Source organism: Siphateles boraxobius, unplaced genomic scaffold (genome assembly GCF_051911475.1).
Source record: "Siphateles boraxobius isolate OS27281-9 unplaced genomic scaffold, OSU_SipBor_1 46, whole genome shotgun sequence".
In the NCBI taxonomy this organism is placed as follows: domain Eukaryota; kingdom Metazoa; phylum Chordata; class Actinopteri; order Cypriniformes; family Leuciscidae; genus Siphateles; species Siphateles boraxobius.
In genome coordinates this window covers 8,632,320-8,659,678 of record NW_027509097.1, presented here as the reverse complement: position 1 = coordinate 8,659,678, position 27,359 = coordinate 8,632,320, and the positions used below count along the sequence as shown (strand labels likewise).

General features: G+C 38.8%; 2 protein-coding genes across 4 annotated transcripts; one reads left to right on the top strand and one right to left on the bottom strand.

Moving 5' to 3' along the window:
• Positions 1-147: 147 nt before the first annotated feature.
• Positions 148-7,852, bottom strand: casp7 (caspase 7, apoptosis-related cysteine peptidase). Its single transcript, XM_077200634.1, has 7 exons — positions 7,709-7,852; positions 6,703-6,825; positions 5,008-5,156; positions 4,251-4,379; positions 3,103-3,278; positions 2,762-2,900; positions 148-1,948 (listed from the first exon to the last, which is right to left on the bottom strand). Exons 1-7 carry the CDS (start codon positions 7,738-7,740, stop codon positions 1,722-1,724), a joined length of 975 nt encoding a protein of 324 aa, XP_077056749.1. The 5' UTR covers positions 7,741-7,852; the 3' UTR covers positions 148-1,721.
• On the top strand, positions 7,281-26,943 carry nrap (nebulin-related anchoring protein). Of its 3 annotated transcripts, none has more exons than XM_077200632.1 (43): positions 7,281-9,273; positions 9,501-9,595; positions 9,768-9,855; positions 10,942-11,046; positions 11,155-11,259; positions 11,397-11,501; positions 11,933-12,040; positions 12,132-12,236; positions 12,320-12,427; positions 12,510-12,617; positions 12,717-12,824; positions 13,032-13,148; positions 13,653-13,757; positions 13,872-13,979; positions 14,083-14,196; positions 14,386-14,484; positions 15,504-15,608; positions 15,724-15,831; positions 15,917-16,024; positions 16,154-16,351; positions 16,452-16,556; positions 16,691-16,789; positions 16,884-16,988; positions 17,096-17,203; positions 17,317-17,628; positions 17,713-17,817; positions 18,587-18,685; positions 18,803-18,907; positions 19,009-19,116; positions 19,197-19,310; positions 19,407-19,604; positions 19,715-19,819; positions 20,086-20,184; positions 20,271-20,375; positions 20,546-20,653; positions 20,822-21,133; positions 21,253-21,357; positions 21,821-21,919; positions 22,011-22,115; positions 22,974-23,081; positions 23,188-23,499; positions 23,743-23,895; positions 26,096-26,943. In XM_077200632.1, exons 1-43 carry the CDS (start codon positions 9,202-9,204, stop codon positions 26,441-26,443), a joined length of 5,586 nt encoding a protein of 1,861 aa, XP_077056747.1. In that variant the 5' UTR covers positions 7,281-9,201; the 3' UTR covers positions 26,444-26,943. The 3 variants fall into 3 exon arrangements, with proteins under 3 accessions (XP_077056747.1, XP_077056746.1, XP_077056748.1); XM_077200631.1 differs by having other exon boundaries at positions 11,152-11,259; XM_077200633.1 differs by lacking the exon at positions 17,096-17,203.
• Positions 26,944-27,359: the final 416 nt, after the last annotated feature.

Here is a 27,359-nt window from a genome sequence, read left to right as displayed (position 1 = left end):
AATACTCAGCAATGGTGTTGACATGGATTTGCACATGTTTTGTCTTAAAGCATATTAAAAACACCACAAAGACATATAAACAACATTAAAAGCTTGCTTTTAGTAGTGCATAGCCTAGAAGTATTAATTAAACAAAAATGACAAGAGTTCAATAAAGTTTTTTAATACAATAAAATTAGGCTTACAAAGGCATTCATTTGAAGTAAAGTAATTTAAACAAAAATCAGCCCCACTTTATACAATGTAATGTTGATACAATGTAAAACATTTTTAAAAAAATCAGGGCACTTGTGCCAATAATATCATTTTTAAATTAGTTTTTATAAACATTCCTATTATCACAGTAAAGCCTTTACATTTTAAATCGAAGTGGTATACATTTAAAAATAAAAATCGTTTTCCATTTCAAAACAAGTGGAGCTGACATTTCCTTTAATATAGTTTGAGCACTTCACTAATAATCCATGCATAAAGAAAAGAAGGCCTTTCATCTGTGGCAGTCGGTTGGTTGCACTGACAGATTTGGTGTGTGATCTGAATGAACAATCAATAACTGAGAATGAGAATACAGAAAGAACCTAAAGGAAAAGGTAAAACAGTAGGACGAAACCAAAGAAAAGCTCAGAACCTTCGATCAAGGTTCAAACAGCACGTTGGGTCAGATGGATGATAAATGGTTAAAATGGTCACCAGTAATTCAATAGCTGCCTCTGTAGATTATAGACGGATTCGGTACAAAACATCAGTAAATACTCCATGAAGACTTTAAAGCTACAGTGTGCTCAAAATACACTGGACGCATGAAGATCTGATTTAGGTTTTTTTCAGTGAATGCAAACTAACCAGCGAGGGATGAATGAATAGCTTTTAAAACCAGTCAGGTGTCAGCATTACTTCACTATTTGTCACTCCATTTCCATACATGCCCTTTCTCTGAACCCCTCTGAAGAGCATTCTGGAATAACCAAACCAAACCAAACCAAACTGAAATGCTACAAATTGTCATATATATAGAGAGTAAATGCTTGAGTTGTCTTTTTCTTCTTATCAATATAAAACAGAACAACAGCAATTTTTTTGTGTGGTATGTTTTTTTCAAGCACCATATATACATTTTTAACAAAGATTTTTTTCATTCATATCCAAAAAGAGGTTTATCTTGTAGGGTAAAAATGGCAGCAAACTTTCAAAGTTGGCAAAGCAACATGGATATTTTACACTGCCAGTTGACAAAGATCATACATGACATCACTATTCTCTGGAATACTCGGAGGAAGTTGAATTAGAACATGCACTGAGAAGGTAGTGAACTCAAACAGGAAGTAGCACAGATGAAGACCTTTTCGGTGTCTGTATGCACAGCATAACGTAAAAAAAATTGCTTCCACACACAAACTTCCATCTGGGATCATCCCTGAATGTTGTGACCACTTGGTCGAGTGAAGTCAGTCAGTGGCCAGTCTTCGTACACCTGATGTGTCTTTCCTGCCTGCCATCCTAAAATGTGCACCGTAAAAAATGTAAAAATATTTTGCTCAAGTATTAGACTGAGGTTTCCCTCCTTATGGCGGATCAATGACAAAAAAGGATAACAATTCTGTTAATATTTACTGTTAAAAGATAACAAATTAAAAGTGTGCTACTATAATGTCCTTGGTAAGAAAATGTGTGTGCTGAGAAAAGGCAGATGGAGCACAGAATGTGAAGATGGTCGACTCAGATTAGTTGAAGTACAGCTCTTTAGTCAACATGGACACCACACAAGGTATTTGTTTCTTCTCGCTAAAACGAGGGTCCTCCGACCAGGACTCGAAACTGGTGGCCACCTTGTAGTTGACCCGTGTGAGGATCTGCATGATCTCAAGTTGCTTGCCAAACTCATCAAGAACGTTACAGAGGGCCTGGACAAACCATGACCCTCGGCCCGGATTCCTCCAGGAGTAGTAACCTGTGAGAACAAATGTGGAAGAATGTTAAAAAGAACAGGATTTTACATATTTAACCCAGGGTTTGATTCACAACCTCTTGATTTGATTCAAATTGATTCAATTCTCATTCACATGGGTATATTTCAGTTTTAATATCCATTTTGCTTATATATGAAACACACATATGTATATATACAATTATTTTACAAATATACACTACTGTTCAAAAGTTGTGGGTCAATAAGATATTTTTATGAAAAAAGCCTTTTATGCTCATTAAGGATACATTTATTTGATCAACAATATAGTAAAACAATTTATTTTTTATTTTTATATACTTGAATTTTAAGCAACCACTACCCCAGTATTCAGTGTCCCATGATCCTTCAGAAATCATTCTAATATACTGATTTGGTGCTCAAGAAACATTTCTTTATTATTATCAAAGTAGTGCTGATTATTATTTTTGTGGAAACAGTGATACTTTTTTCAAGATGGAGAGACATTTAAAAAGATCAACATTTATTTGAAACAGAAATCTTTTGTAACATTGTATGTTTATATATTCACCAGTCCTGAGTTTGTGATTTTTTTTGACTGAATCATAAAAGTAATCTGTTCATCAATGAGACTAGACTGCTCTCAATATATGCTTTTGATTCACTAAAAAGAACTTGAGTCATTTGTTCATGAATTGGACTATTCTGGTCATTGCTGTTTGTTATTGTGTGCATCTCTAGAGGACAACACAAGATGTGTTTTCTTGCCATTGTTTCGTGGAACTCTTTGAGACAAAACGTCCTGCATTCCATGACTAAGAGAAGAAAAATTACCTGGCACAGTTGAATATGCGAACAGGAAGTCTGCCTCTACCGGAATCTTGTGTGTTGGATTGGCATCTGTCTCAATCATGTCATTGGGCGGTCCTGAGTCAGTCTGTATGCCATCATCAAATTCTGAACCCCGACAAGCCTGCCAGTAAAAAACACACGGCCATGTCAATATCTGCCCAGAGTGCACTTCAAAAAACATGTTCACTCCAGCTATGGTGTGACTAAAATAGCATTAAAACAATAGACACCGTTGTCTGGAGTTGCTCCATTTTCTCCTCCTCCATTTCTTCCTCATCATCCTTTCTCCTCCCCAAATCCTCCTGTAGCCCTGCTCCTCTTACCTGGATGAAAAAGAGCTTTGGCTTGCCCACGAGGCTCTTGCACACGTCTCCTTTGAAGAGCGAGGTCATGCTCTTGATGGGAATGGCTCCATCCGTGCCGTAAATCATGCCCTCCTCGCCGTGGCTCAGCAAGATGCAGGCGAAGCAGGAGCTGTCGCTGTGGTCCTCTTCTGAGACTGAAACACATACAGACATAATATGTGAGAAAACAAAAAGAAAACTGTTTTGTCACACTTTAAACTTTAGTTCTGTCAGGACCACTATCGTCAAATACGATTGACAATTTGCATACAGTTAGGTTTGGCGGTATGGTTCTGTTCTGGGCAAGAACTTCCTGCGCATCCATGCAGCCTAGCATGAATAAGAGCAGGGAGAGCAGCAATAACCCCCCTTAGGGTAAACAGAACAGAACCAACATGCATGTATTGCAGATAATAAGGGTAATTAGCTCCTGAGAAACGCGATAGTGAAGGAGCTAATATACGTATACACTGATAGGCGTCGTATTCCTATAGGTAGACGTGTATCAGCTGAGAGTCACTGATGCGAGCTTGACTAACCTGACCTGCCAAAACTGACGCTACACTTAACCAACAGCAGGGGGTAATTTGGGCCACTACACAGTAGAGGGTGGCAGATTCAATACTGAAAAGCATAGCTAAAAATTGTTCCATTGGTGTCATTAAAACTGATTATATTAGCTAATAAGTGTATTTTTTTCCTTCTTATAATGTGTACTTGTAATGTAATTAGCTAAGCGACACACTAACACCTAACAACCTATGTAGACCAACCCAAAACGGTCATTTATGTGGTGTCATGAGGGTTATAGTGCATTAGAAAGCAGGTGCCTTTGTAGTCAGGTGACAGTGAGGCAGCTCAATGGGTTTTGGAACAAAACTTTACACAAACAATCAAAATAACATACAATTATGCAATTTTCAAGCAATCAGGCAGCCCAACCCCATTCCGTTTTAGATACTTTTCTGGCTCTTACTGATATATGATACTCACATACGTGTGTTCTTATATTTCATGTTTGTAATGAAATCTAAAAAAAATTCCAGTAGAAATATGTAAGCCTAATTTGTAAACAGGATGTGGCATTTTAATGGTCTTGGGAAAAGATGAATATTTTGGCCACTCACCTTCTTTAAGTAGACGCTCCATATTCTTACAGGTCTGGTCATTGTAGACTAAAACTTCAAAACCCAAGCTTTTAAAGCACTTGAACAGCTCTCCAGCATCCCGATCAGTGCCATTGCGTACATTCATCCCTTAAACACAGAGCATAAAGTTAGCTATTAATCGACCTAGTAACTACCTACATTCAACAGTTTTATTTTCTTGTAAATCTTTTAAAGACAGTCACTAATGCCTGTGGTGTTTTTACAGAAACTATAGTTACTATGGAAAGAAAAGTCACAGTTTAATTGTGTACTAAGTAGATTTTCTTTTTTTGACTCCTTGCCTAATGTTTTTATAATTAAAGCCATTTGTGTACTTTTGCAACAATATACAGATGAGCAAATCAGGTGTTTTTTACACACCACAATTTTAAATCTCAATTTTAACAAATCATTTGTCATTAAATGTTTTCAGAAAAGAAAAAAAAACTTTGAAAAATTATCATTGACAAATAATTGACAAAAATCAATGCAGAATGATGACATTCGTTTTTATTTTATTTTTATGTTTACCAATAATGAACTGGATATTAACTTTTTGGTAGAGGTTCATGATAAAAAACAGTTGAGTATGTGACAAAAAAAAAGTTTTTTAATTATTATTATTATTATTAGCATCCCAATAAATTCAGGTGTTTAAGCTGGATGTGCCAATTAAAGCAATAAGCAACTTAGTATTGATTGTTCAACACAAAAAGTCATACAGATGAAGACTCACCTGTCTTATCATCAAAGTTCTTGTTGTTGATGATGATGCACTTGCCAATGCGCCGGTGGCTCATCTTATACTGGAATGTTGGTGAAACAATCCTGTAATGGCTTTCAGAAGATTGCTCTTTTTCCTGCAACTTCCCATCCTTCTTCTTACTGAGAGACAGAGACGGACAGTTAACCAATCTATTACAGGACCATCATTCTATATATATATACCATATATATGGTAACACTTTATTTTATGGTGTCATTGTTACATTATGTTACATGTATAAATTATGCATAATTACATGCAACTAAACCTAAACCAAACCAAACCCTAACCCTATAGTAAGTACATGTAGTTACTTAATATTACTCACTACTCTGTAATTACAGTGTAACAAAGAATCCTTAAAATAAAGTGTAACCATGTATATAAATAAAAGAGACATTAGCACACATCAAAATAATAAAAAAAGCTCAATACAACCTCAAGCAAAATACAACCCATGCCCATCAGAGAACAGGAAATGGCAGCTAACCGGGATATCATGAAGACAATTAAATCCCTTTATCGATCATAATATTAGCAGCATGTTGTCCCAAAGAATTAATATTCCACATGCCTGAGGTAAAATTCTCACAGACGTCTCATATCTCCCTTGTCTAATTTCCAGATTAGAAGGCCACAGTGGCCTCTGGAAGTACAATATGTGCCAGTATTCCAGAAGAGCCTAGTCATCACGTTACCCAACCCCAACAATGGGTTCCTTCCTGCCTATACACACTCTCTCGCACACATGAACAGTGGAGTGAATCACAGGTGTCCCATGTGATGTGGGACAGCAAGCCCCCACCCCCCAGCTCCCCTCCAACTAAAACCTACCCCATATCCCACTTCATGGTTCTCCTACCTGGGCTCTTCATTAAATGGTACGCCACTCTGCATTGAAAAGTGCTTCTCTTCCTTCTAGATCTACTGAATTTGGCCTAAATTTTAAGCTCTTTTGGGTGGATTTTTTCCCTGTTGTGCGGTGTGGTCTGTGCTAGGGTCCTGGCATGCTCTATACTCTATAAAGAGTGGAGTGGTGGCTCCGCTGGGCAGGGGCGGCGCACGCTACCTGAGTCAGCAAACACGCCACCCCCCAGAGCTTTCGAAAGGGCTATTCAAACCCATCGACCAAGGTCATGCAGGACATCAGCACACCTCTACTGTAAAACATACTATCAAACTTACAATTTAGGGCTGTTACTCAGAGCAAGAATACTCAAAAGTGCCACCAAATGTACAGTCTCTTTACATGAGTAAATTTGTTTATTCACAAAGAAAGTAGTCAAGTATAATTCTAAATATGCAGGTTCTTTCATATTGAAGAGCATTCAAATATTGCCTGATGCAAGAGTTACAGTGACCATGTAATTTACAAAGAGGACTGTGGCGCCACCTAGTGTATGATTTGGCCTTTAACACCAGGACACTACTTTCAACTTTTTAAATAATAGTCACAAAAGTTTTTCTCACTTAAAAAACAGGTTTGGTCACTAGTCGTGGTTAGTATCTGCACATTGGATAAATAAATGGATGGATGGATGACGGATGGACAGACAGATGGACGGATGGGCAGACAGACAGATGGACGGATGATTGGATGACGGATGGACAGACAGATAGATGGACGCATGAATGGATGGATTACATTAGAAAACACAATCTCACCTGCCAAAAAGGATAAATCTCCCTTTGCGGTCAGGTTTCGCATCTGTCACGTCTCCTCCTCCATAGTTCTCTTGGTCCTTCTCCTTCACCTGACTCTCAGCAGCAGGGGTTTCTTTATCCATTCTGGAGCAAAAATGAAAGCTGGTACTGATCAGTAACAACGTAACTTTGGAGAAATAAAGCTGAGTAACCATGTGGAATTCCTGACACGCTGAAATGGTTTTCAAGTTATACTGATAATTATCTTGACATGTTGTCACACCCTTTCCCTACAATGATTTTCTACTGTAACAGTAGTTTCCAAAACAATTATTTTTCAGTTTCAGAAAGTCCCTTTCAAACAGTAGCCTAGTGAGCTTTGTTATTATTTAAATACTCAGTAAATTAACTTTTACTTTCACTTTGAGATGTTATCTCAACTGGATGTTTAGCCTATTTACAAATATATATTTTAAAATCTATCTATTTATGGCTCAGAGGAGAAATAAAACACTTTTGTTTAGCCTATGTATGAGTTTTGTTGGAGCTGATGAGCTGACGGGGTAAAGACAGAGGTTCACCGCGTTAACACCCACAGAGGATTGTCGAGGGTGTTAATAGGCTACTACTGATGCTTTACAATTAGGCCTACTTTAACAATTATTGATGGTAATATACTTTTAGTCATTTACATGAAGTATTTAATGTGTTCTACTAAAGCTAAAATGTTAGCGAGCTGTAAAGGTCTCACTTAAACTTTCCGATGTCAAACTTGTCGCGTTTAACGTTACTAACGTTAGCCTAAGGTCTTTCTAAAGCGATTCTAAAAATAGCAGAACAAACCTAAACCAGTTTACAAACCTAAGTAATAAATAGCCTATACATTTTGATTTCGTAATACTTCAGTGTTTAATGTTAATGGAATGCAGAATTTGATAGTAAGTAGCTAAGTTAAACAATAAAGATATTTTCAGCGTAGCTTGATGTTTTCATAACATTACTAAGTTATTTTACTCTCGAAACTTACATTTCTGTCTGATCAGCCTCTGTTTTGTCCATTGTTCTTTCAAATAAGTCCAAAGACACTACACTGAGAAAGTGAAACTACGGTAGCCTACTTTCAAAATACCGACCTTCCACTTCCAGTCTGAGTGTCTGATGTAGCCTATTTAAAGAAACAGTTCCAGATGAAGAGAAAACTATTGTGCGCTTAACGTTACTTCCTGTAGAATACAGGCCTAATTAAATAGAATATCATTCAAACAACTGAAACATTATATTAGTCAGAAATAAATATTTATTTATAGATTTAAACGTATTTTATACATTACAATAATAATACTAATAGTGTGTGTGTGTGTGTGTGTGTGTGTGTGTGTGTGTGTGTGTGTGTGTGTGTGTGTGTGTGTGTGTGTGTGTTGAGCAGGTGTTTTTATGTTATTGACAAAACCCAAGATTTCCGCGGGACGGATATCAAAGCTGGCGGGGGAACTTCGACAAGTGTGAACTAACGTTAATGCCCTGTCCTACACTTGTGGCCTTAGCCACTTGAGAAAGCGTGCACGCGACAGGAAGTAAGTGCGCAAGACTGTCCCATGCCAAAGTGCAGTGCCCTTTATGCACACTAATGCCGCGTTACAGGCAACCTGTAACCCCTGTTTTTCCAACCTTATACCCGTTAAAGTGCACTGGAACGGCAGTCAAACCCGTGACTTCCCACCCGTGAACTCGTACTAGATCGATGTACTCCCAGTTACGAGCTCTGACGTCAGCCCGCGAAACCATACAAAACAACAATGGCAGACCACATCCCCCCCCCCACCCCCCCTTTCATTCTTCCAAATTAACGTTTCAGTCAAATTAATAATAATATAATAGTGATAATAATACACACACGATTATGTATTACAATTTTATGTGTCTCTGAAACAATAAGTAGGCCTATATATTGCGCTCAGGTAGTTTGGCGTTACTGGCCTGGAACGCTACAAAGTCGTGAGTCGTGGTTTGAAGTCGCTCAAAAACCTGCCTGGAACGCAGCATTAATCATGATATTTTAAAGTTATGTAGTATATAACAGCATGAACAATTAAATCTTATTTGAGAAAATGACGGAAAGCCATGATATGCTTCTAAAAACAATAAGGCATTTCATAACATGTGCAATGGCCAATCTAGCCGTGACTTCATTCACCTATTTAGAGCATGTCTGAAGGCTCTGACTAATGTACTCAAAGAGAACAACACCGTGATCACAATTCAGTGACATCTCTCAATGTAACTGACAGCTGGTCAACCAGTCAGCTGACTGGCAACAGCTAAAGAGGGGCAGTACTGTACCCACTGACATGTACTAGACAGGGTCACTGTCAGAGAGCAGATCTAAGTTTAACACAGGACAGAGACTGAGACACAAGTGGGAACAAGGGACTGTCTGGGAAGCCTTGCTTTCCTGTACTGACTGTTTGTACAGGTTGTTATTTTATTTCTCTGGAGTTGTCATCTTAATTGGATACAATTATGAATGTTCAAAAGTGTGCCAGGTGCGGGTTTGTGGTGTACCCAGCGGAGAAGATCAATCTTATCGGTCAGGTAAGGCTTTATCACGTGTGTCTCAATTAAAACGATAGTCCATAGATCATCATAATGAGATCATGTATTTTAAAGTTAAGTCTATCCATGTTTTCTATGATGTGAGCAAGACTACTTTGGACCAATTAAATTGGACAGATTTTCAGGAGGAGGAATTCTGTTCTTTGGTATTCAGTTCTTTTCATTTTCTCACGCTCTGAATGGATTGTCCCTCTTTTCTCTTTCAGAATTGGCACAAATCATGTTTTCACTGTGAGGACTGTAAAATGGTTTTGACTGCCAATAATTTTGTCAGCCATCAGAAAAGGCCATACTGCCAAGTGTAAGTTTTTAAGTAATTTTTGGCTCGAATCTCATCTTTTATTCACAATTAAGGCTCAGTGTTTCAATAAGTCAGCATTATTGTTCTTTGCATCATGGCTGAAGGCATACTTTGCACAATTTGGCCCTTTCATGTGTTGAATATATAATTATTTGTCTCTCATATCTCATAGGCATAATCCAAAAAATAACACTTTTACAAGTGTTTATGAGACCCCAGTCAACATCAATGCCAAGAAGCAATCTGTGGCAGCCAGTGAGGTGAGGCTTTGTTTACATCACAGACAACACAAAACACAACCAAACTTGATTTAAATTCAAATACTGTACATCTGACAAATTTCTATAGTAAAGAAACTAAGTACACCTTACAGAGAAAAGCTTATTAAAATTAAGAATTTTATAAAAATTCAAGTCATATTTAGTTTTTCTGTAACATTGGGAAACAATTACTTGAGGGAATACAAGCATAAAATTCGCAAGCGTAGAAAAAAACAAGGTAATGCTGTTAAATTGAGGTGTATTTCTATATAGAATATATTAAAGGTACAGTCAGTTGATCTTTATCACAAAATAATGGTGATTTATTTTGCGATAATGACCAGTGACTGTACATTATCCCACTTATAACACGGCTTCTTAACAAATAAATTAAAAAAATAGTGTAATAAGATTTGAATTGAAATTATTTTATTAGTTTACTTATGGAGACTTTTAAACAATCATACAGATTCAGAGAAACTTTACAATTCAGCTTTTTAGGCTGCCTGCTGCTGACTAGTGGAGGTCAATGATTACTGTCTTACACTGATTTACAAGCAAAAGTTGTTTAAAGAATTGAATATGGGTCATTTTGCTCATAATACCCGCTATAAGAGTTTGGTTAAAGTGTTGTTTTTAGAAGAGCTCAAATGCCCTGGTGACTCTACAGGATTGGAATGAGAACTGCATCTCTCCAGTTATTTCTGTGGTGTGACATGATACTCTTCTCTGGCCTTCTTTATGTATTTGGTGTTTAAATTTATACCACATGAACATAGCCAACCTCTCTTCCTTTCTGGCGTCCTTTCCCTCCCTCCCTTTTTCTATATCTTTCTCTGTGGGATCCCCAGCTGCGCCTGTCTGTCACTGGGCTCTGCGATGATGGTCTTCAGAGTGACAAATTGCAAACCACCATACTTCCATTTCACATGTATAATTTCATTTCATCACCAGAAAATGATCAAAAGACAGTGTAGAAAAAACCCCAACTAGACCCACTGACGTTGCATATCTTTGAATATGACTTTGCTTGTACTATAGGAAGCTCACTGACAGCTCCATGTTTATATCCCTCTGTTTTTTTAGAATAGATATAGAGAAGAAGGGGAGCGTTTTATGTCCACTTTTCACTATGACATGAGATCAAAAGAAATCGAGCAAGCTCGTGCGGCCAGCCAGCTTGCCAGTCAGGTGAGTAACCCCCTGAAAAAAAATATAGAATGTAGGAACAGAAATCCATTAAGTTAATCAATTAATGTACTTCAATATGTGACTGGTTTCTAATCTTTCTAAAAGCAGCAAGGTTACCAAACTGAATTTATGGGCCAACAGTCATTTTACTCAGGCAGCGTTACCAGCCAGGAAATCGTACGTGTGACCCAGGCTCAGAAGACCATTAGTGACGTGAGTGATCTGATTCAGACACAAAGGGCAAATGCTTTGAAAAATGATCCTCTTGCTATTATCCTGCATCAATAAATGGATAAATAATGATGATGTATTAAAAAAAAAGTGACCTGACATGGTAATTTGGGCTGCAGGTGGAATACAAACGAGGCCATGAAGCGCGTGTGACGCAGTTTACCTCTGTAGCAGACACACCTGAGATGATACATGCCAAGACTGGAGTCTCATTGGCCAGTGATGTAAGGACAAATTCCCAACGTGACCTTTGACATTGAAATAGCATGCAAGCTTTTAAGAATTCAAGAATTTACAGCATTTTTGTGAGCTTGGTATAGTATTCTCTCAAAGCAAACTGTGGTAGTAGCAAATTCTTTATGTCATATTTCTACTGACGGTTGATCAAATCCAAAGTAATTATATTATAATATAATAATTGTAAGTATAGTAAATGCAACCTTTTAGTATGTTAGATTAAAATGTAACATTTTAGACATGAGTTCCAAAAACTTTAAATAATAATGTCCTTAAACTGCGTTGTACCGAATGTTGCAGTGGCCACTGAGGCTAAATCGAATGTGCATAGGTTGAAATCTTACCCTTGTTTATGTGATAATTAGGTATTGCACAGATTGTGTGTTTCTTGTCTGTGATGTGTTTTGTTGATTTACAGGTTAAATACACAGAAGAATATGAACAATCTAAAGGAAAGGGCAGTTTTCCAGCCATGATCACTCCAGGATATGAAATGGCAAAGAAAGCAAATACACTGGCAAGCAATGTAAGCAAAACGGTTCTGTTGCAAAAAAAAAGTGCTGTTTCTTTCCAACCAGGTCCAGTATGAGTTTATTATTCCTTGCTTTTTTATTTAGTTGGAGTATAAGAAAGGCCATGAAGAACGAGTGTCAAAGTACACCGCTGTGACAGATACTCCTGACGTACTTTTAGCTAAAAATCAAGGGAAGATCGTCAGTGATGTAAGTGAATAGAATCTTGAAAATTCTTTGTGGCTGAATACTCTCCATATATCCTCATTTTGTGTCTCCTTCTATGGAAACAGTATATCTACACTGAAGGCTATGAACAGCAGAGGGGCAAAGGCAGTTTTCCTGCCCACTTCACTCCTGGATACCAGGTGGCCAAAAAAGCAGGCGAGATGGCCAGCAAAGTAAGTTTCCAAATGTGCGATCGCATGTAAATGCCAGCTGCATGTGCGTGATAGATGTAAAATCAGTGTTGTTTTCGTGCAGGTGAAATATCAACAGAAATATGAGCAGGAGATTAAGGGCAAGGCTAGCACTGAAGCCGGGGCTGCGGAATTTGCTTTGGCCAGAGAGAATGCAGAACACTTCAGTCAGGTTATACAATGCTCTGTTGCACATACAGTATCTTTGGTTTATATCCTATGTGGTTACATCATTGCACATGGTTATGCTAAACGTCTCTAATTCCTTTAGCATGCCTATACTGAGGAATATGAACAGCAAAAGGGCAAGGGCAGCTTCCCCGCTATGATTACCCCTGGATACCAGACGGCCAAGAGAGCCCATGACATGGCCAGTGATGTGAGTATCACCACTGCTGAAGTGGTATGTCACTCTAGAGGCATCAAAAGGTTGACTATCTAAATGACTGATTGTGTATGTTCTCTCATGTCACAGGAATTCATTCTGACAGATGAATACAGGCTTCCTGTAGAGTAGATTGAGCTATTTCTGGTATTGTTAGGTTTGAACACCTTCCTTACCCCTCTCTCCATTTTTAACCTGCAGCTGAAATACAAGAAGGATTTGAAGAAGATGAAGGGATCTTCTGCATACCACACTTTAAACACTGAGGACAACCTGACTCTGAAGAGTGCACGCAAGATCAACAAGCTTATGAGCGAGGTGAGGGACTTATGCCCTTGGTCCATTGCCTAATGTTGAGAAGAGGTACAGGAGAATAGATGGAGGGCATTCTAATTTGAAAAGACATTTATTATCTCCAGTTAAAAATATTTAGAAACAGCCTTGATTAGTTAGCTGTAGAATTGTAACATTTTAGTTTGCACAAGTGCTAAAAGAGAAAGAGAGGATCAGTGAACTCATCTGTCATCGGCTTAGCCAGACATAACGTCTCCACACCTGCATTCCCCACATCCCATGAGCCCTCCTACTGAGCCCAGCCACCCACAGACATAAACAAAGAGAACACGCAAGCCCAGGGGCCACATCATCCTTCTATTTTGACCCTATCACTCGACCAGTAGATTTTTCTGCATGCCACAGTGTGTGCCTGATGATACCATCCTACCCTGATTTACAGTAAAAGCAAATGTCAAAGGGCACATGGTTTTCTGTGATAGAGACTTAAAATTGCCTATGTAACCCAGACATCCTCCCATTCTACAGGTTGAATACAAAAAGGACCTTGAGAACACAAAAGGCCACAGCATCAACTACTGTGAGACGCCACAGTTCAAGAATGTGTCAAAGATCGCTAAGTATACCAGTGATGTGAGTGCCTCATCAATGATGTTACTGCTATACCCAAAGAATGACTGCATATTCTATATTTAAGGTGTTGCTGTGCTGGGCACATATGCAAGTTAATTCACTCTGTGTTTGCAGAATAAATACAAAGAGAATTACACCAATCACATGAAGGGGCACTATGAGGGGGGTGGCATCGACAAACAGACCATGCATGCCATGAACGTCAGAAAGCTAGCGAGTGATGTAAGAAAAAAAATATTTTTCTGAACATAATATCTCCCCTTTTTTTTCATTACCAGGTATAGAGCAGTGTGCTTACATATTCTCTAATACCATTTGATTTCAGATTTCCTACAAATCAGAATATGAGCAGGAGAAGAATGTACAGGGTGAGTACAACTATCCAGCCACCAGCACCCCATCCTATCAGTCACAGAAAAAACTGGAGCCGCTCAAAGATGTAAGTCTGTCATTCTTGTTGCTGCTATAAACTTAAACCTCCTGTATTAAGAGTGTATAGAATGTGTCATTCAGTAATAATGGCAACCTTAATTGCTTGAACAGTGCTGCGTTAGCCTTACAAATGGTCATCTTTACGCTTGAAAACATGCAAGCTAATCTAAATGGATGTCCTTTTTCTCCCACTCAGAAAAACTACAGACAACATATCGACAAGCTGAAATTCAGCCAAGTTACAGACACTCCTGAAATTGTTCAAGCCAGAATCAATGCTCATCAGCTAAGCAATGTAAGCATCAGTTGTCCTTTTCATTGAATGTTTAAAGGGTTAGTTCACCCAAAAATGAAAATGATGTCATTAATGACTCACCCTAATGTCGCTCCAAGCCCGTAAGACCTCCGTTCATTTTCAGAACACAGTTTAAGATATTTTAGATTTAGTCCGAGAGCTTTCTGTCCCTCCATTGAAAATGTATGAACGGTATACTGTCCTTGTCCAGAAAGGAAATAAAGACATCATCAAAGTAGTCCATGTGACATCAGTGAGTTAGTTAGAATGTTTTGAAGCATCGAAAATAAATTTTGGTCCAAAAATAACAAAAACTACGACTTTATTCAGCATTGTATTGTCTTCCGGTTCTGTTGGGGATCCGCGTTCACGAGTCCGCAGTGACGCTGATGACGTAAGACGCTGCTGACGTGTATCTGGTGCGTCCGTGTATTCGGGTTCAAATAAATATGGCTGGGCAAAAAAATGCAAGTCTTCCTCTGTGTGGAAATCCTTAGACATGTTTGTGAAGATTGTTTTGTTTCCAGCGTGCGTCTCCCTCAGACTGTAAACGAAGCTCGGGCGCACCAGGCACACGTCAGCAGTGTCTTACGTCAGCAGCGTCACTGAACGCGGATCCCCAACAGAACCGGAAGACAATACAATGCTGAATAAAGTCATAGTCTGAATAAAGTTTTTGTTATTTTTGGACCAAAATGTATTTCCGATGCTTCAAAACATTCTAACTAACCCACTGATGTCACATGGACTACTTTGATGATGTCTTTATTTCCTTTCTGGACAAGGACACTATAACGTTCATACATTTTCAATGGAGGGACAGAAAGCTCTCGGACTAAATCTAAAATATCTTAAACTGTGTTCTGAAGATGAACGGAGGTCTTACGGCTTGGAGCGACATGAGGGTGAGTCATTAATGACATCATTTTCATTTTTGGGTAAACTAACCCTTTAAGTGAATTTAATATAACATATCTACAGTAAGCCTCACATACTGTATAATCTCTCTCTCATTAAAGCTGAACTACAAAGCCAACTATGAGAAAACAAAGACACAGTATACATTATCTCAAGATACACCAGAACTTAAGAAGGCAAAAGCCAATGCAGAACTTGTCAGTGATGTAAGGCTATGCTCACACACATTCCAGAGCCTTGGCACATTGTTTGTCATCCACATATAAATAGTTTACCAGTGTTGAATGCATTGTTAAGCACTTTCTTTCTGCACTTTCACAGATCAAATACAAAGAAAACTGGGAGAAGAACAAATCCAAAGCATGTGATATCGGCCTGGATACTCTGACACTCAAAGCTGCCAAAGCCTCTCGAGACCTGGCTAGTGATGTAAGAATCAAATGTTCAATATTTAAATGTAAAACTTCATTCAAATTAGTTTTCTTGGATTGATTTGATTTCATGGGCCGTACAGATCAAGTATAAGGAGTCATATACAAAGAACAAGGACAAAGCCATTGGAATGGATGTGAGTGACTCTAAAACACTGCACTCCCTTCAGGTGGCCAAGCTTAGCAGTGAGGTAAGTCTGAGCAGCCAAAGTCAGGTTAAGTTAAACAAAACTGTATTTTCCCATTTACATGAGTGCTCAATTTAAGATTCTTCAAATATTATAGCCTAAACAAAAAACGATCAAATTTCTGTGCTATAGGTCGCTTATAAAAAGGGTTCTAAGGAGACTCAATCCAAGTTCCACCTTCCTTTGGACATGGTGAATCTGAGTCATGCAAAAAAGGCTCAGGCCCTGGCGAGTGATTTGGACTACAGGACGAAGTTACACGATTACACCGTCCTGCCTGATGACATGAAAGTGCAGCAAGCTAAGAAAGCTTACCAACTGCAGAGTGATGTAAGAAGACGAAAGCATGTCTATATGCAAGAGTAGAATGATACAGATAATGGGCATTCATTTATGCATGCTAAATAGATATTTGTTTTGGCTCTTTTAGAACCAGTACCGATCAGACCTGACCTGGATGAAAGGAGTCGGATGGGAGGCTGATGGCTGCCTGGATGTGGAACAAGCCAAGAAGGCAGGAGAACTACTCAGTGAGGTTGGTGATTACAAAATGGGTATTCCATACTGATAATAGACACACATAGCCAGTCACAAGTATTTCGCTAGGCTTTTTAATAGTAAAAAACATCCTGTTAAATTTATCCTGCTGCATTTTTCACCTCTATACAGAAAAATTATCGCCAGAAGGTGGACGGTGTGAAATTCACACAAGTAGCAGACACTCCTTCCATCATACATGCCAAGAAAAGCCAGGAACTACAGAGTGGCGTAAGATAAGATCAATCTGATTGAATATTTATCTCCTCGGTGGACATTTAACTGGAGTCCTATCTGAGATTGGTTGGTGTTTTCTCATCCTCAGCTGACGTACAAGGCGGGCACTGAGCAGACAATGCACCAGTACACTATGAGCAAAGATGAGCCTCTCTTCAAGCAAGCCAAAGCTAACGCAAAGCTTCTCAGTGGGGTATGAAATGAATAACATGAACCTGTACTTATGTTGCACCAATAACCTGCACACAAACTAACAACCCACCGCCAGCTTTTAATCAACGTTACATTGGTAATTTTCAGAAAACATATAAGGGTATTTGGGAAGAGCAGAGAGAGAAGGGTTTTGAGCTAGGGCTGGACACGCTTTCCATTCTTGCAGCCAAAACAACAAGAGATCTCGCCAGTGATGTGAGTGACCAAACACTCTACTGATACACATGACTCACTTGGCACTTAACTAGACACTGGAATCTTAAGTATCGTGACTTATAATCTAATCTACCGATATTCCATTTATGTAGGTGAAGTACAAGCAAGATTATGAGATGACAAAAGGGAAGATGATTGGTGTGAAGACTGTGTCAGGTGATTCTCAGATGGCCCATTCGGCCCAGGCCACCAAACTCCAGAGTGACCTCAACTACAAGAAAGAGTATGAAGACACCAAGACCAAATACAGTTCCTTACTCGATATGATGACCCTCACTCATGCCAAGAAAGCCCAGGAACTGGCCACTGAACAAAACTACAAAACCTTCTTACACAAATACACCCTCCTGCCCAGTGATATGAAACTGGAATGGGCCAAGAAAGCATATGGCCAACAGAGTGATGTAAGAGCCCAGCATTCAATTGAATGGCTTGTAAAGCCAATGACTTGTAAAGCTAAATGCAACAAAACTTTGTTTTCTTCACAGAAAAAGTATCGCTCTGACCTGAACTGGATGAAAGGGGTAGGATGGGAGACCACTGGATCACTTGATATACAACAGGCCAGAAAAGCTACAGATTTAGCCAGCGAGGTACAGATCAGCCTCTCATGAACCATACACACTAAATGTCATAGTTTTTCTAAAATTCAAATAACTTAAGGGAGTCACTAGATTCCTAGGTCATCTGCAGGACTCTCCAAAAAAATGTGAGGCACCACTTGGAGAATAGTTATGTAATGTTTGCACAGCAAATAGCTTGAGCAATAGGTTAATGGCTGGGGTTATATTTAGCAGAGAATATATCTGCTAAACTATACAAAGTGTTCGGTTCATCAGCACTTTGTATAGTTTATTAAGAACCCTTGTCTCAGCAAACATGGCTGAGAACTAAATTAAATATAAGGCATATCTTCAACTAATACAGTAGTTGAGTATTTTACTAAAGAAGAGTTATTTTATATACTAATTCACTAAATAATATTTTTGTTAAAATTTAACCTGGGAATAAACTGAAGGTTTTAAGACTTTGAAAAATTTACATTATGCATTATTTACATAATAACATTATGATTTTAAGTGCTGCTGCTAGGCTCCTCCATGAATATTATTAGATGCGCTTACTTTGAGTATAGATGTGAAACTCAGCTAAGATAAAAAAAAGCATATGCTTAGGGGTTTAAACTTAAATTATGCATGTGTTAAAATCTATTATGAAATGACTGAAGCAAATCGTCCTTGAAATGAAAGACCTTGAGGTCTGTACACCCAAGAGACAGTTCAGACAATAAATTTAAAACACATTTATCTCCCAGCACTGAAAGTAAATATAAATCTTTGCCATGACCTGTATATGTTCCAGAAAAAATACAGACAGAATGTGAGTGCTCTGAAGTACACCAGCGTGGAGGATACACCAGAGATGGTCCAGGCCAAAATCAGCAGCAAACTGGTTCTTGATGTACGTCTTTTCTATGAATCAGTATTTGAATCTATGAATTGAATTCTGTGACAATTATTAAAAGAGAGGAGAAAATGTTGCATTTTTTCTTCATGTATGTGATCTTCATGTCAACAGAGATTATACAGAAAGAAAGGAGTGAATGAAATGCACAAGTACACATTGATTGGAGATATTCCAGAGCATGTGCAGGCTAAGATCAATGCCATGAACATTAGTGAGGTGAAAATCCATTACACACACTGCTGGTTCTGTTACAGTAGCTATAAAAAACATGCAGAAACAATTGAAGTTCCACATTAAGTAGAATTATTTTTTTACAGTCACGTTACAAAGAGTCCTGGACAAAGATTAAAGATGGTGGCTACAAGTTGCGCTTGGATGCTATTCCATTCCAATCAGCCAAATCGTCTGCAGAAATCCTCAGTGATGTGAGTATTTTGTACACAATAGGGATGAACTACAGTTTCTGTTGTCAGTTTATCTAACTGTATAAAATGTTTACCTCCAGCAAAAGTACAAGGCACAGTTTGAGAAGACAAAAGGGAAGATGATTGGGCTAAAGGGACTACAGGGTGACATAAACATTGCTCACTCTGTGCATGCCACAAATATACAAAGTGATGTGAGTATTCCAGCAAGGATACAACCGAATGAAGTACCATGAATGTGAGTTTGAGAGGTCATGCTCAAGCAATTGATCAACTTTCTCTCTCCTTAGCTCAAATACAAAAAAGACTCTTCTAAGTCGCATTCTCAGTTCCATCTACCAATGGATATGTTAGACGTGCTCCATGCTAAGAATGCTCAGTCTCTGATCAGTGATCAGGACTACAGACTTACATTACACAAGTACACAACACTGCCCGATGACCTCAAAGTACAGGCTGCCAAGAGAGCATATGAACTGCAGAGTGAGGTCAGAGTCTTGTTCAATGCATTTGCACTAGTATGGTTTCTAATTCTCATTGCTCCACACAATGCCTCTGAAAGTTGAGTGCTCTTGAACATACTGTGTTTATACAACAGAAACTCTACCGCTCTGATCTGAACTACCTCCGTGGTGCGGCCTGGATTGCCACTGGTGCCTTACAGATTGAGGGATCCAAACGGGCCACAGATCTAATCAGTGAGGTATGAATAGCTATTTAAATTTCAACACTTTGATCCAGCATGGTCATCTTTGACCAATTAACCAATTTGAATCGTTTTTGAACAATCTATTCAAAAAAGAATCTAAAACAAAGTATCATGGTTTTCACAAAAATATTAAGCAGTACAACTGTTTTTAACATTGATAATAATAAATTTTTCTTGAGCACTAAATCAGCAAATTAGAAGAAGTAGTGTATGTGTTTTTAATTCACATTATAAATTGATTTATTTCTGTTGCCTAACAGAAAAAATATCGCCAGCAACCCTACAGTTTCAAACACACATCTGTCACGGATTCTCCGGATATTGTGCATGCAAAGACCAGTAGCAAGATCAATAATGAGGTAGGAGGATATGCAATATTGTCTCTGTGTTCTGTGATATGCAGTGAAAGAGGGATTATAATGTCTTGTGGTCTGATATTATTTAGCGCTTGTACAAAGAAAAGGGAGAGAACTTCAAGCACAACTACACCATTACTGCTGAGGGACCTGAAATTACCCAGGCTAAGATTAACGCTGCTAACTTCAGTGATGTAAGATGAGCCTTCCAAGTCTATTTTTGTGTTTATGAATATTGCTACATCATAAAATCCACTATTCTTAACCGAAGTTGATAGCTCATTTTAAAGATATTGTAAAGAAGAACGAATTTGCGTTTAATATATAAAAGACAAAAGTGTGAACATTTTCTGTTTTATTTCAGGTTAAGTACAAGGAGTCATGGAATGTGCTAAGAGCTCAGGGTTATAAACTCACCATGAAGGATATCCCCTTCCAGGCTGCAAAAGCCTCCACCAGCATTGCTAGTGATGTAAGATTACCCTCTCTATATTTACACACATTTATGGGCAAACACAGCTCTGATAAACTCATGCATTAATATACATAAGCAATCATGCCGCCAAGTTTGTGTTAAACAGCATATTCAACATGTACGCCGACATCCAGGTGAACATATTTACCTCCTTTGCCTTGATAGGTTCAATACAAGCACAGCCATGTATTGGAGAAGGGCAAGCACATTGGAGCTCGTAGCCTTCTGGAGGACTCGCACCTCATGCACTGCATGGAGATGGGTCGTCTGCACAGTGACCAGCATTATCGCAAAGACGCCGTGTCCACCAGCGGCCAGTATCAGCTGCCTCTGGACATGGTGAACTTGGTTCAAGCCAAGAAAGCCCAAGCATTAGCCAGCGACCAGGATTACAAGACTCACATCCACTCTTACACAGTCCTACCTGATGATATAAAGGTGCAATGGGCCAAAAAGGCATACGACCTGCAGAGCCAGGTGAGAATGAATAAGGCCATAAAAGATTAAGATCCTGATCTTGAGTTTTGGATTTATACCATAAGGGAAAGGCATCTCAATACAATCATTAAAATCTTGTCTTCTTTGTCTTTTCAAAGAATGTATACAAATCAGATCTGAACTTCATGAAGGGAGTGGCCTGGGATTCAGCAGGCGCACCCCAGATGGAGTCTGCAAAGAAAGCTGGAGAGCTCATTAGTGATGTAAGTTGCACTTCAATTCAACATGAAATCAATTGACCATATTTACGTTCTTAACGCAATTTCCTGGTATTACGGTGAATTAATCACCCATGCACATTATTCCAAAATAAAGAAAATGCCCCTGTAACCTTACTTGCTCTTACTCTTCACTTTTATGCTGACATCTGTTAGGCCAGACATCAAACAGGCTATTGGATAAATTTAACTAATAGCAGAACTGCTATTTAACTATTTTAGATTTGGAGACATTCTGGTATGGAACACCCACTTTTCACACTCCAATCAATTAATCAATACATTTTTTTTCTTTTAAATACCCTGCTTCACACATATTATTGAAATGAAAACAGAAATAAAATGTGTTGCGAATGAGGTTTCATGCTTAAATTCATAGTTTTGCCAGCATACTTTGATAAAATCACGGTTAATAATAAATGCTTTTCTTCATCGTTGCCCTCTGTAGAAGAAGTACCGTCAGCATCCTGACAGTCTGAAGTTCACTCAAATTGCTGATTCACCAGATATCATCCATGCAAAGAACAGCTACATGCAGTGTAGTGAGGTAAGCTTCATCCAGCATGCTTATTTCAATGTGTGTGTAGACAGTGATTGTTTTACGTGAAGTGAATAACACAACTTTTATCCTGTTTCAGAGGATGTACAAGTCTGGAGACTCTGATTCTATGCACAAATACACATTACACTCTGATCATCCTGACTTCATCAGAGCAAAGATCAATGCTAAGCAAATTAGCAATGTAAGTTTTTTGGTCCTCTTATAAAAGGTATCTCTAATGCTCAGCAAGGCTGCATTTATTTGAAATATTTTTTCACAATAATGACTTTTTTCTGTTTTAATATATTTTTAAATATAATTTATTCTTGTGATGGCAACGCTGAATTTTCAGCATCATTATTGCAGTCTTCAGTGTCACACGATCCTTCAGAAATGATTCCAATATGCTGATTTTGTGCTCAAGAAACGTTTATTATTATTATCAATGTTAAAAACTGTTTTTGCTGCATAATATTTTTGTGGAAACCAAGATTTCCCAGTATTCTTTATGAATAGAAAGTTCAAAATAACAGCTTTTATTTATTTAAAAAAAAAGTCTTTTGTAACATTTTAAAAAAGTCTATACTGCCATATTTTATTAAATGAATGTGTCCTTGGTGAATAAAAGTATTATTAAAAATTTAATAAAAACTTACTCCAAACTTTTGAATTGCAGTGTATCATGGTTTCCACAAAAATACTAAGCAAAACTACTTTTTTCAACCTAGATAATAATAATAAATGTTTCTTTAGCAGCAAATCAGCTTATTAGACTGATTTCTGAAGCATCATGTGACACTGAAGGCTGGAGTAATGATGCTGAAAATTCAGCTTTTTATCACCACAGGAATAATTTACATTTTAAAATATATTAAAATAGAAAACATTTTTAAATTGTAATAATATTTCACAATATCACCTTTTTACTGTACTTTAGATAAAATAAATGCCTTGGTGAGCATGAGATTACACACACACAAAAAAAAGATTTAGAACATTTTAATGATAGTGTACATCCTTTAATATTGTCTATGCTCTTTTTTTCTCTTTCACTTTGCAGAAAGTGTATAAAACATCAGGTGAGCAGGTGAAGTCTGCAGGTTATGACTTCAGGTTGGACGCCATTCCCTTTCAGACAGCCAAGGCATCTAGAGAAATTGCTAGTGATGTAAGTTATAATCAAAATGTTTATCTGCCAAATTGTGTACTATTTCATTAAGTAAAACCCAACTTCAGAATTTTAATTTAACATATGTTGTACCATTGCTTCTCAGTTCCGCTATAAGGAGGCATTTGTCAAAGAGAAGGGCCATCAGGTGGGCCTACTCAGTGTTGAGGATGACCCCAAGATGAAACACTCATTGGCTGTAGGGAAGCTCCAGAGCAACAACGCGTACAAGAAGCAGTCCCAGGAGACACGCTCTCAGTTTAAGATCCATGCTGACCAGCCTGATTTCCAGCATGCTAAGAAGAGCCAGGCTCAGCTCAGCAATGTCAACTATCGCCAGCATCTCCATGACTACACTTGTGATTCTAATCAGCTCAATGTCAAACACGCTAAACAAGCCTACCAGCTGCAGAGCGATGTGAGTTTTGAGGATTATTAAACATTGTGAAGAACTGTATTGATGCCATTGTATGTTAATGTCTCTCATGACACGTGGTCGACATGAGACACTATGATGTGACAATATGACCTTGCAATGACTTGGTAGCAATATTTGTCAAAAGTTTCTCAGATGACATTATTTTGACAAATTAATTGTTCTTAGTTATCTTATAGTTGTCCTCGTGTAGCAAGTTTAATGGTCCTGACTCTGTGGTTGCAGGTCAACTACAAATCAGATCTGAACTGGATTAAAGGTGTGGGCTGGACCCCACCAGGCTCTCATAAGGTAGAAATGGCCCGCCGTGCTGCAGAACTGGGCCTTGCTGAAGGAGTGACCACTGATGAGGCTATCGCCCAGTATCAGCATCTAATGGTGAAACAGAACTCTACATCACAATATTACTTATCTGAAGATATCTGAATAGGATAATTTGCTCTGTTTCAAACCCTAGTGAGCTGCATTGTTAGCATCCTAAGCATCATGAAACCTCATAAGTGATTGCTTTGGAACACTACTTAAGCAGCAGCTCCACAAGCTAAACAAATAGCACTGATGATGTGACTGTGAATTGATTTCAATTGAGTTAGGATGCTAGCATGTTGCTAACCTAATAGTATAATAATTTAAGAATAAAAATACATAACATACACAAATACTTAAGTAGCAACATTCAAAAATGGAGGCAGATGAACACAAGCTTTCAGGGGCGGGGTTTAAGTGGACTAAATTATTAGAAAAGTCCTCTATACATCACCTGAGAGAATTTTTTTCTCTCTGCTGGGAGGAGAAACCCTTTCTATAGCCCGTTTTTGCAGAAGCGTCAGTACTTCCTGCTCCACTGTGGGAAGGACCCCTTGAAATCTGGGAACCGAACTGAATTCTGTAACGCTTTTCTATTATATTAAGGACTATATTCTGTGCTGTGAGGAGCTTGTAGACGGACGAGACTGCTCAGATTTAATATTCATTTTCCGCCCAGCAGTCTCGGGGACATTGAAACGTCGAGGAAGAAACCTCTGGAAAGCTGCTGCTTTTTTGTTTCTTGAAACCTATCAACCACACAGTTTATGGCGTCGTCGAACAGACATGAAGGCGAAAGCGGGGCGTCCAGAAGAACACACCTATCCTTATCTTTTATATCAAATAGATTCAACCAAAGATGGCGCCAGGGCTGCCATAGACCGGCCCACTGATTTAGCCGTCTTTGGTGACTCGGAGAGACAGGTCTGTTGCGCTACGCAATTCTTGAATTGCGTCTGCGCTGACTTCCTCACGTTCATCGATGTCCTCCAGCAGATCAGCCTGGTATGCCTGTTGTATAGACATAGTGTGCAGGCATGACGCAGCCTGACCTGTTGCCAAATATGCTTTACCCACCAGCGTGGAAGTAGATTTTAAAGGCTTGGTGGGCAATGTCGGCGCTTTTAATGATGACGCTGACTCGGGGGAGAGATAGATCCCAAGCGTCTCTTCTGCCCGAGGCACCGTCAAATAACCATAATCAGAAATACCCATAACATTACTGTAGTTGGATGTTTGTGGGTTAAAAACTCTTAATTATGCCAGTTTATTCCACAATCTCGACCCCTCAGTGTGGAGATCGGGAAAAAACGAGAGTCCCCGACGTGGAGGCTGTATTTGAGATGGTAGATATCGTTCATCTAATAAACTATTTTTAACAACACTTCCTTCAGAATCATCGGCTGGCCAGTCAATATTTAATCTAGCTACAGCACGAGATAAAACCTCCATAAGCTCCTCATCACCAGAAGTATGAGCTGACGAAGACTCATAATCCCCTGTAACAATACTAGCAATATCCAATTCCTCGGAACTGGATAGCTGCAGCATTGGTGCCTCTACCCGAGGAGGAGAAACCCCAGAGGGTGCTCCTCCCTGGGCAGAGTCACTAGATCTAGCATGTAAGGGCTGAGATAAGGCGGGGCCCGTCTCAAACCCCGCTGTTAGATCCATCTGCAAACCCCAAGATGCGCACCCCGGGGAGCGCGAACCGAACCGTCCTCCTCAAAGAACGCCCGGCGGGAGCGGATCATCCTCATGGACAATCTCTCGCAATGCTCACTGTCAGCTCCCTCGAGAACTGACTGGGCATGCTCCACTCCCAAACAAGCAACACAAAGCCATTTCTCGCCATTTCTTTTATATATATATATACATATATATATATATATATATATATATGCTGAAGGCACAGAAGCTGACGCGATCTGCTTTCAGGGGTGCTTTATAGCTTCCTGTTTTATGACGTCACCCGCCTATGACGTCTCGCTCTTCCATTGGACTGATTATACACATGCTTCACGACGCAGTTACACAGGGGTGTTCCCACAGCAAAACTACTCAGCGGGAGTTCCCTTGATAGGGAACAAGGTATCTTTGGAGGCATATTAAGTTTTAGCTATGGTCTTCAAATCAGGAGTGCGGCTTCAAATGGCAGCGCACTAGGTTTTGGAACAGATCCATTGTCATGCTTTTAAAAATTTTACCACATTACCAACTTGACTCAATTTTCTTTCCCCAAAATGCATTTGATCATTTTCTTCTGTCTCAGATGCTCCAGAGACAGCAGGAGTTCCAGGAGCAACAGCAATCCACCACAGAGCAGACGGAGACCACAAAGGAGTTCCAGCAGCCAGGAGTCAATCCTGATGCTATGGAGATCCTCCACGTCAAGAGGAAGAAGACTATTCACACCACATTCAAGCAGGCCAAAACCACAAAATCCATCACGTCACAGTCTGTTGCTTCCCATTCAACCACAAGTCAGTCTATCACCAACAAGTCCTCCAAGAAACAATCCATTATGAGCCAGTCTCATGCTGATGAATCCACCGCAAGACAGATGAGTGAAAACCGGGCCATCACAGATCAGGCTGCTGCAAAGTTAGGAACAATGTAATCTGTCATTTTTGTCTTCCTTCCTTTTTTTCTTTTTTTAATCTAATTTATGAACATCATGTAGATCCTGGTGTTCTCTGATTGTATTTTTAATTGATCCATGAATGAGGGACATTTAGATGAAAGCTATAAGTGAAAAGTCAACTTGAAGATGGTTAAAGTAAGTGCAGACTGTAAACAATGAAAATCATAGTTGGTTTTCTTTTTACAATGATTTAAGGAAGGTGATTAGTTATGAAAATAAATCAAACAATGCTGCATGTATGGACAATGTATGTAAAGAATAAGGGTGAGCGTGATTTTGGTGAAGTGCCCTCACACTGTTTAAGAGTAAGATCCATGTTCCTCTGGTGGATTTGACAGTAAGTAATACGTTATATTTGAGATATTGAATATATTGTATGTCTATCAAGTTGCACTTTATGAGAAAGCCCCGCAACTCAGAATTTTAAGTGTGAATTATGACACATGATAATAATAAAAGTTTTTGTTTCAAATGTCCTTCATAAAACATCTCACCTTCTTAACAGTCTTGAGCACTAGAGGGCAGTCACAGACAGTTTTATTGTGTTGATAGTTGATAGTCTTGTCATAAACTTAGATAGATAGATAGATAGATAGATAGATAGATAGATAGATAGATAGATAGATAGATAGATAGATAGATAGATAGATAGATAGATAGATAGATAGATAGATAGATAGATAGATAGATAGATGGATGGATGGATGGATGGATGGATGGATGGATGGATGGATGGATGGATGGATCACTGTAAAATAGTTGTATTCCTCCTGGCAGTTTGGAGGAACTGCTCAGCGGGGCCTCACTGACCAACCTGATCTCACAGAATTCCGTGAAATGAACACGGACCCTTAGCTCAAAATCCGTGGAAGTTTCACGGAATCGCCGAAAA

What these genes read in the sequence shown, in the direction of transcription:
- casp7 (XM_077200634.1), bottom strand. Translation starts at nt 7,740, where the DNA reads ATGGACAAAACAGAGGCTGATCAGACAGAAAT. An exon ending in GAGGCTGATCAGACAGAAAT is followed by an intron (nt 6,826 to 7,708) that starts GTAAGTTTCGAG and finishes TTTTTGCTCCAG; the next exon opens with AATGGATAAAGAAACCCCTG. An exon ending in AGATTTATCCTTTTTGGCAG is followed by an intron (nt 5,157 to 6,702) that starts GTGAGATTGTGT and finishes TCTGTCTCTCAG; the next exon opens with TAAGAAGAAGGATGGGAAGT.
- nrap (XM_077200631.1), top strand. Translation starts at nt 9,202, where the DNA reads ATGAATGTTCAAAAGTGTGCCAGGTGCGGGTTTGTGGTGTACCCAGCG. An exon ending in TCAGAAAGCTAGCGAGTGAT is followed by an intron (nt 13,980 to 14,082) that starts GTAAGAAAAAAA and finishes ATTTGATTTCAG; the next exon opens with ATTTCCTACAAATCAGAATA. An exon ending in CCACCAGCATTGCTAGTGAT is followed by an intron (nt 20,654 to 20,821) that starts GTAAGATTACCC and finishes TTGCCTTGATAG; the next exon opens with GTTCAATACAAGCACAGCCA.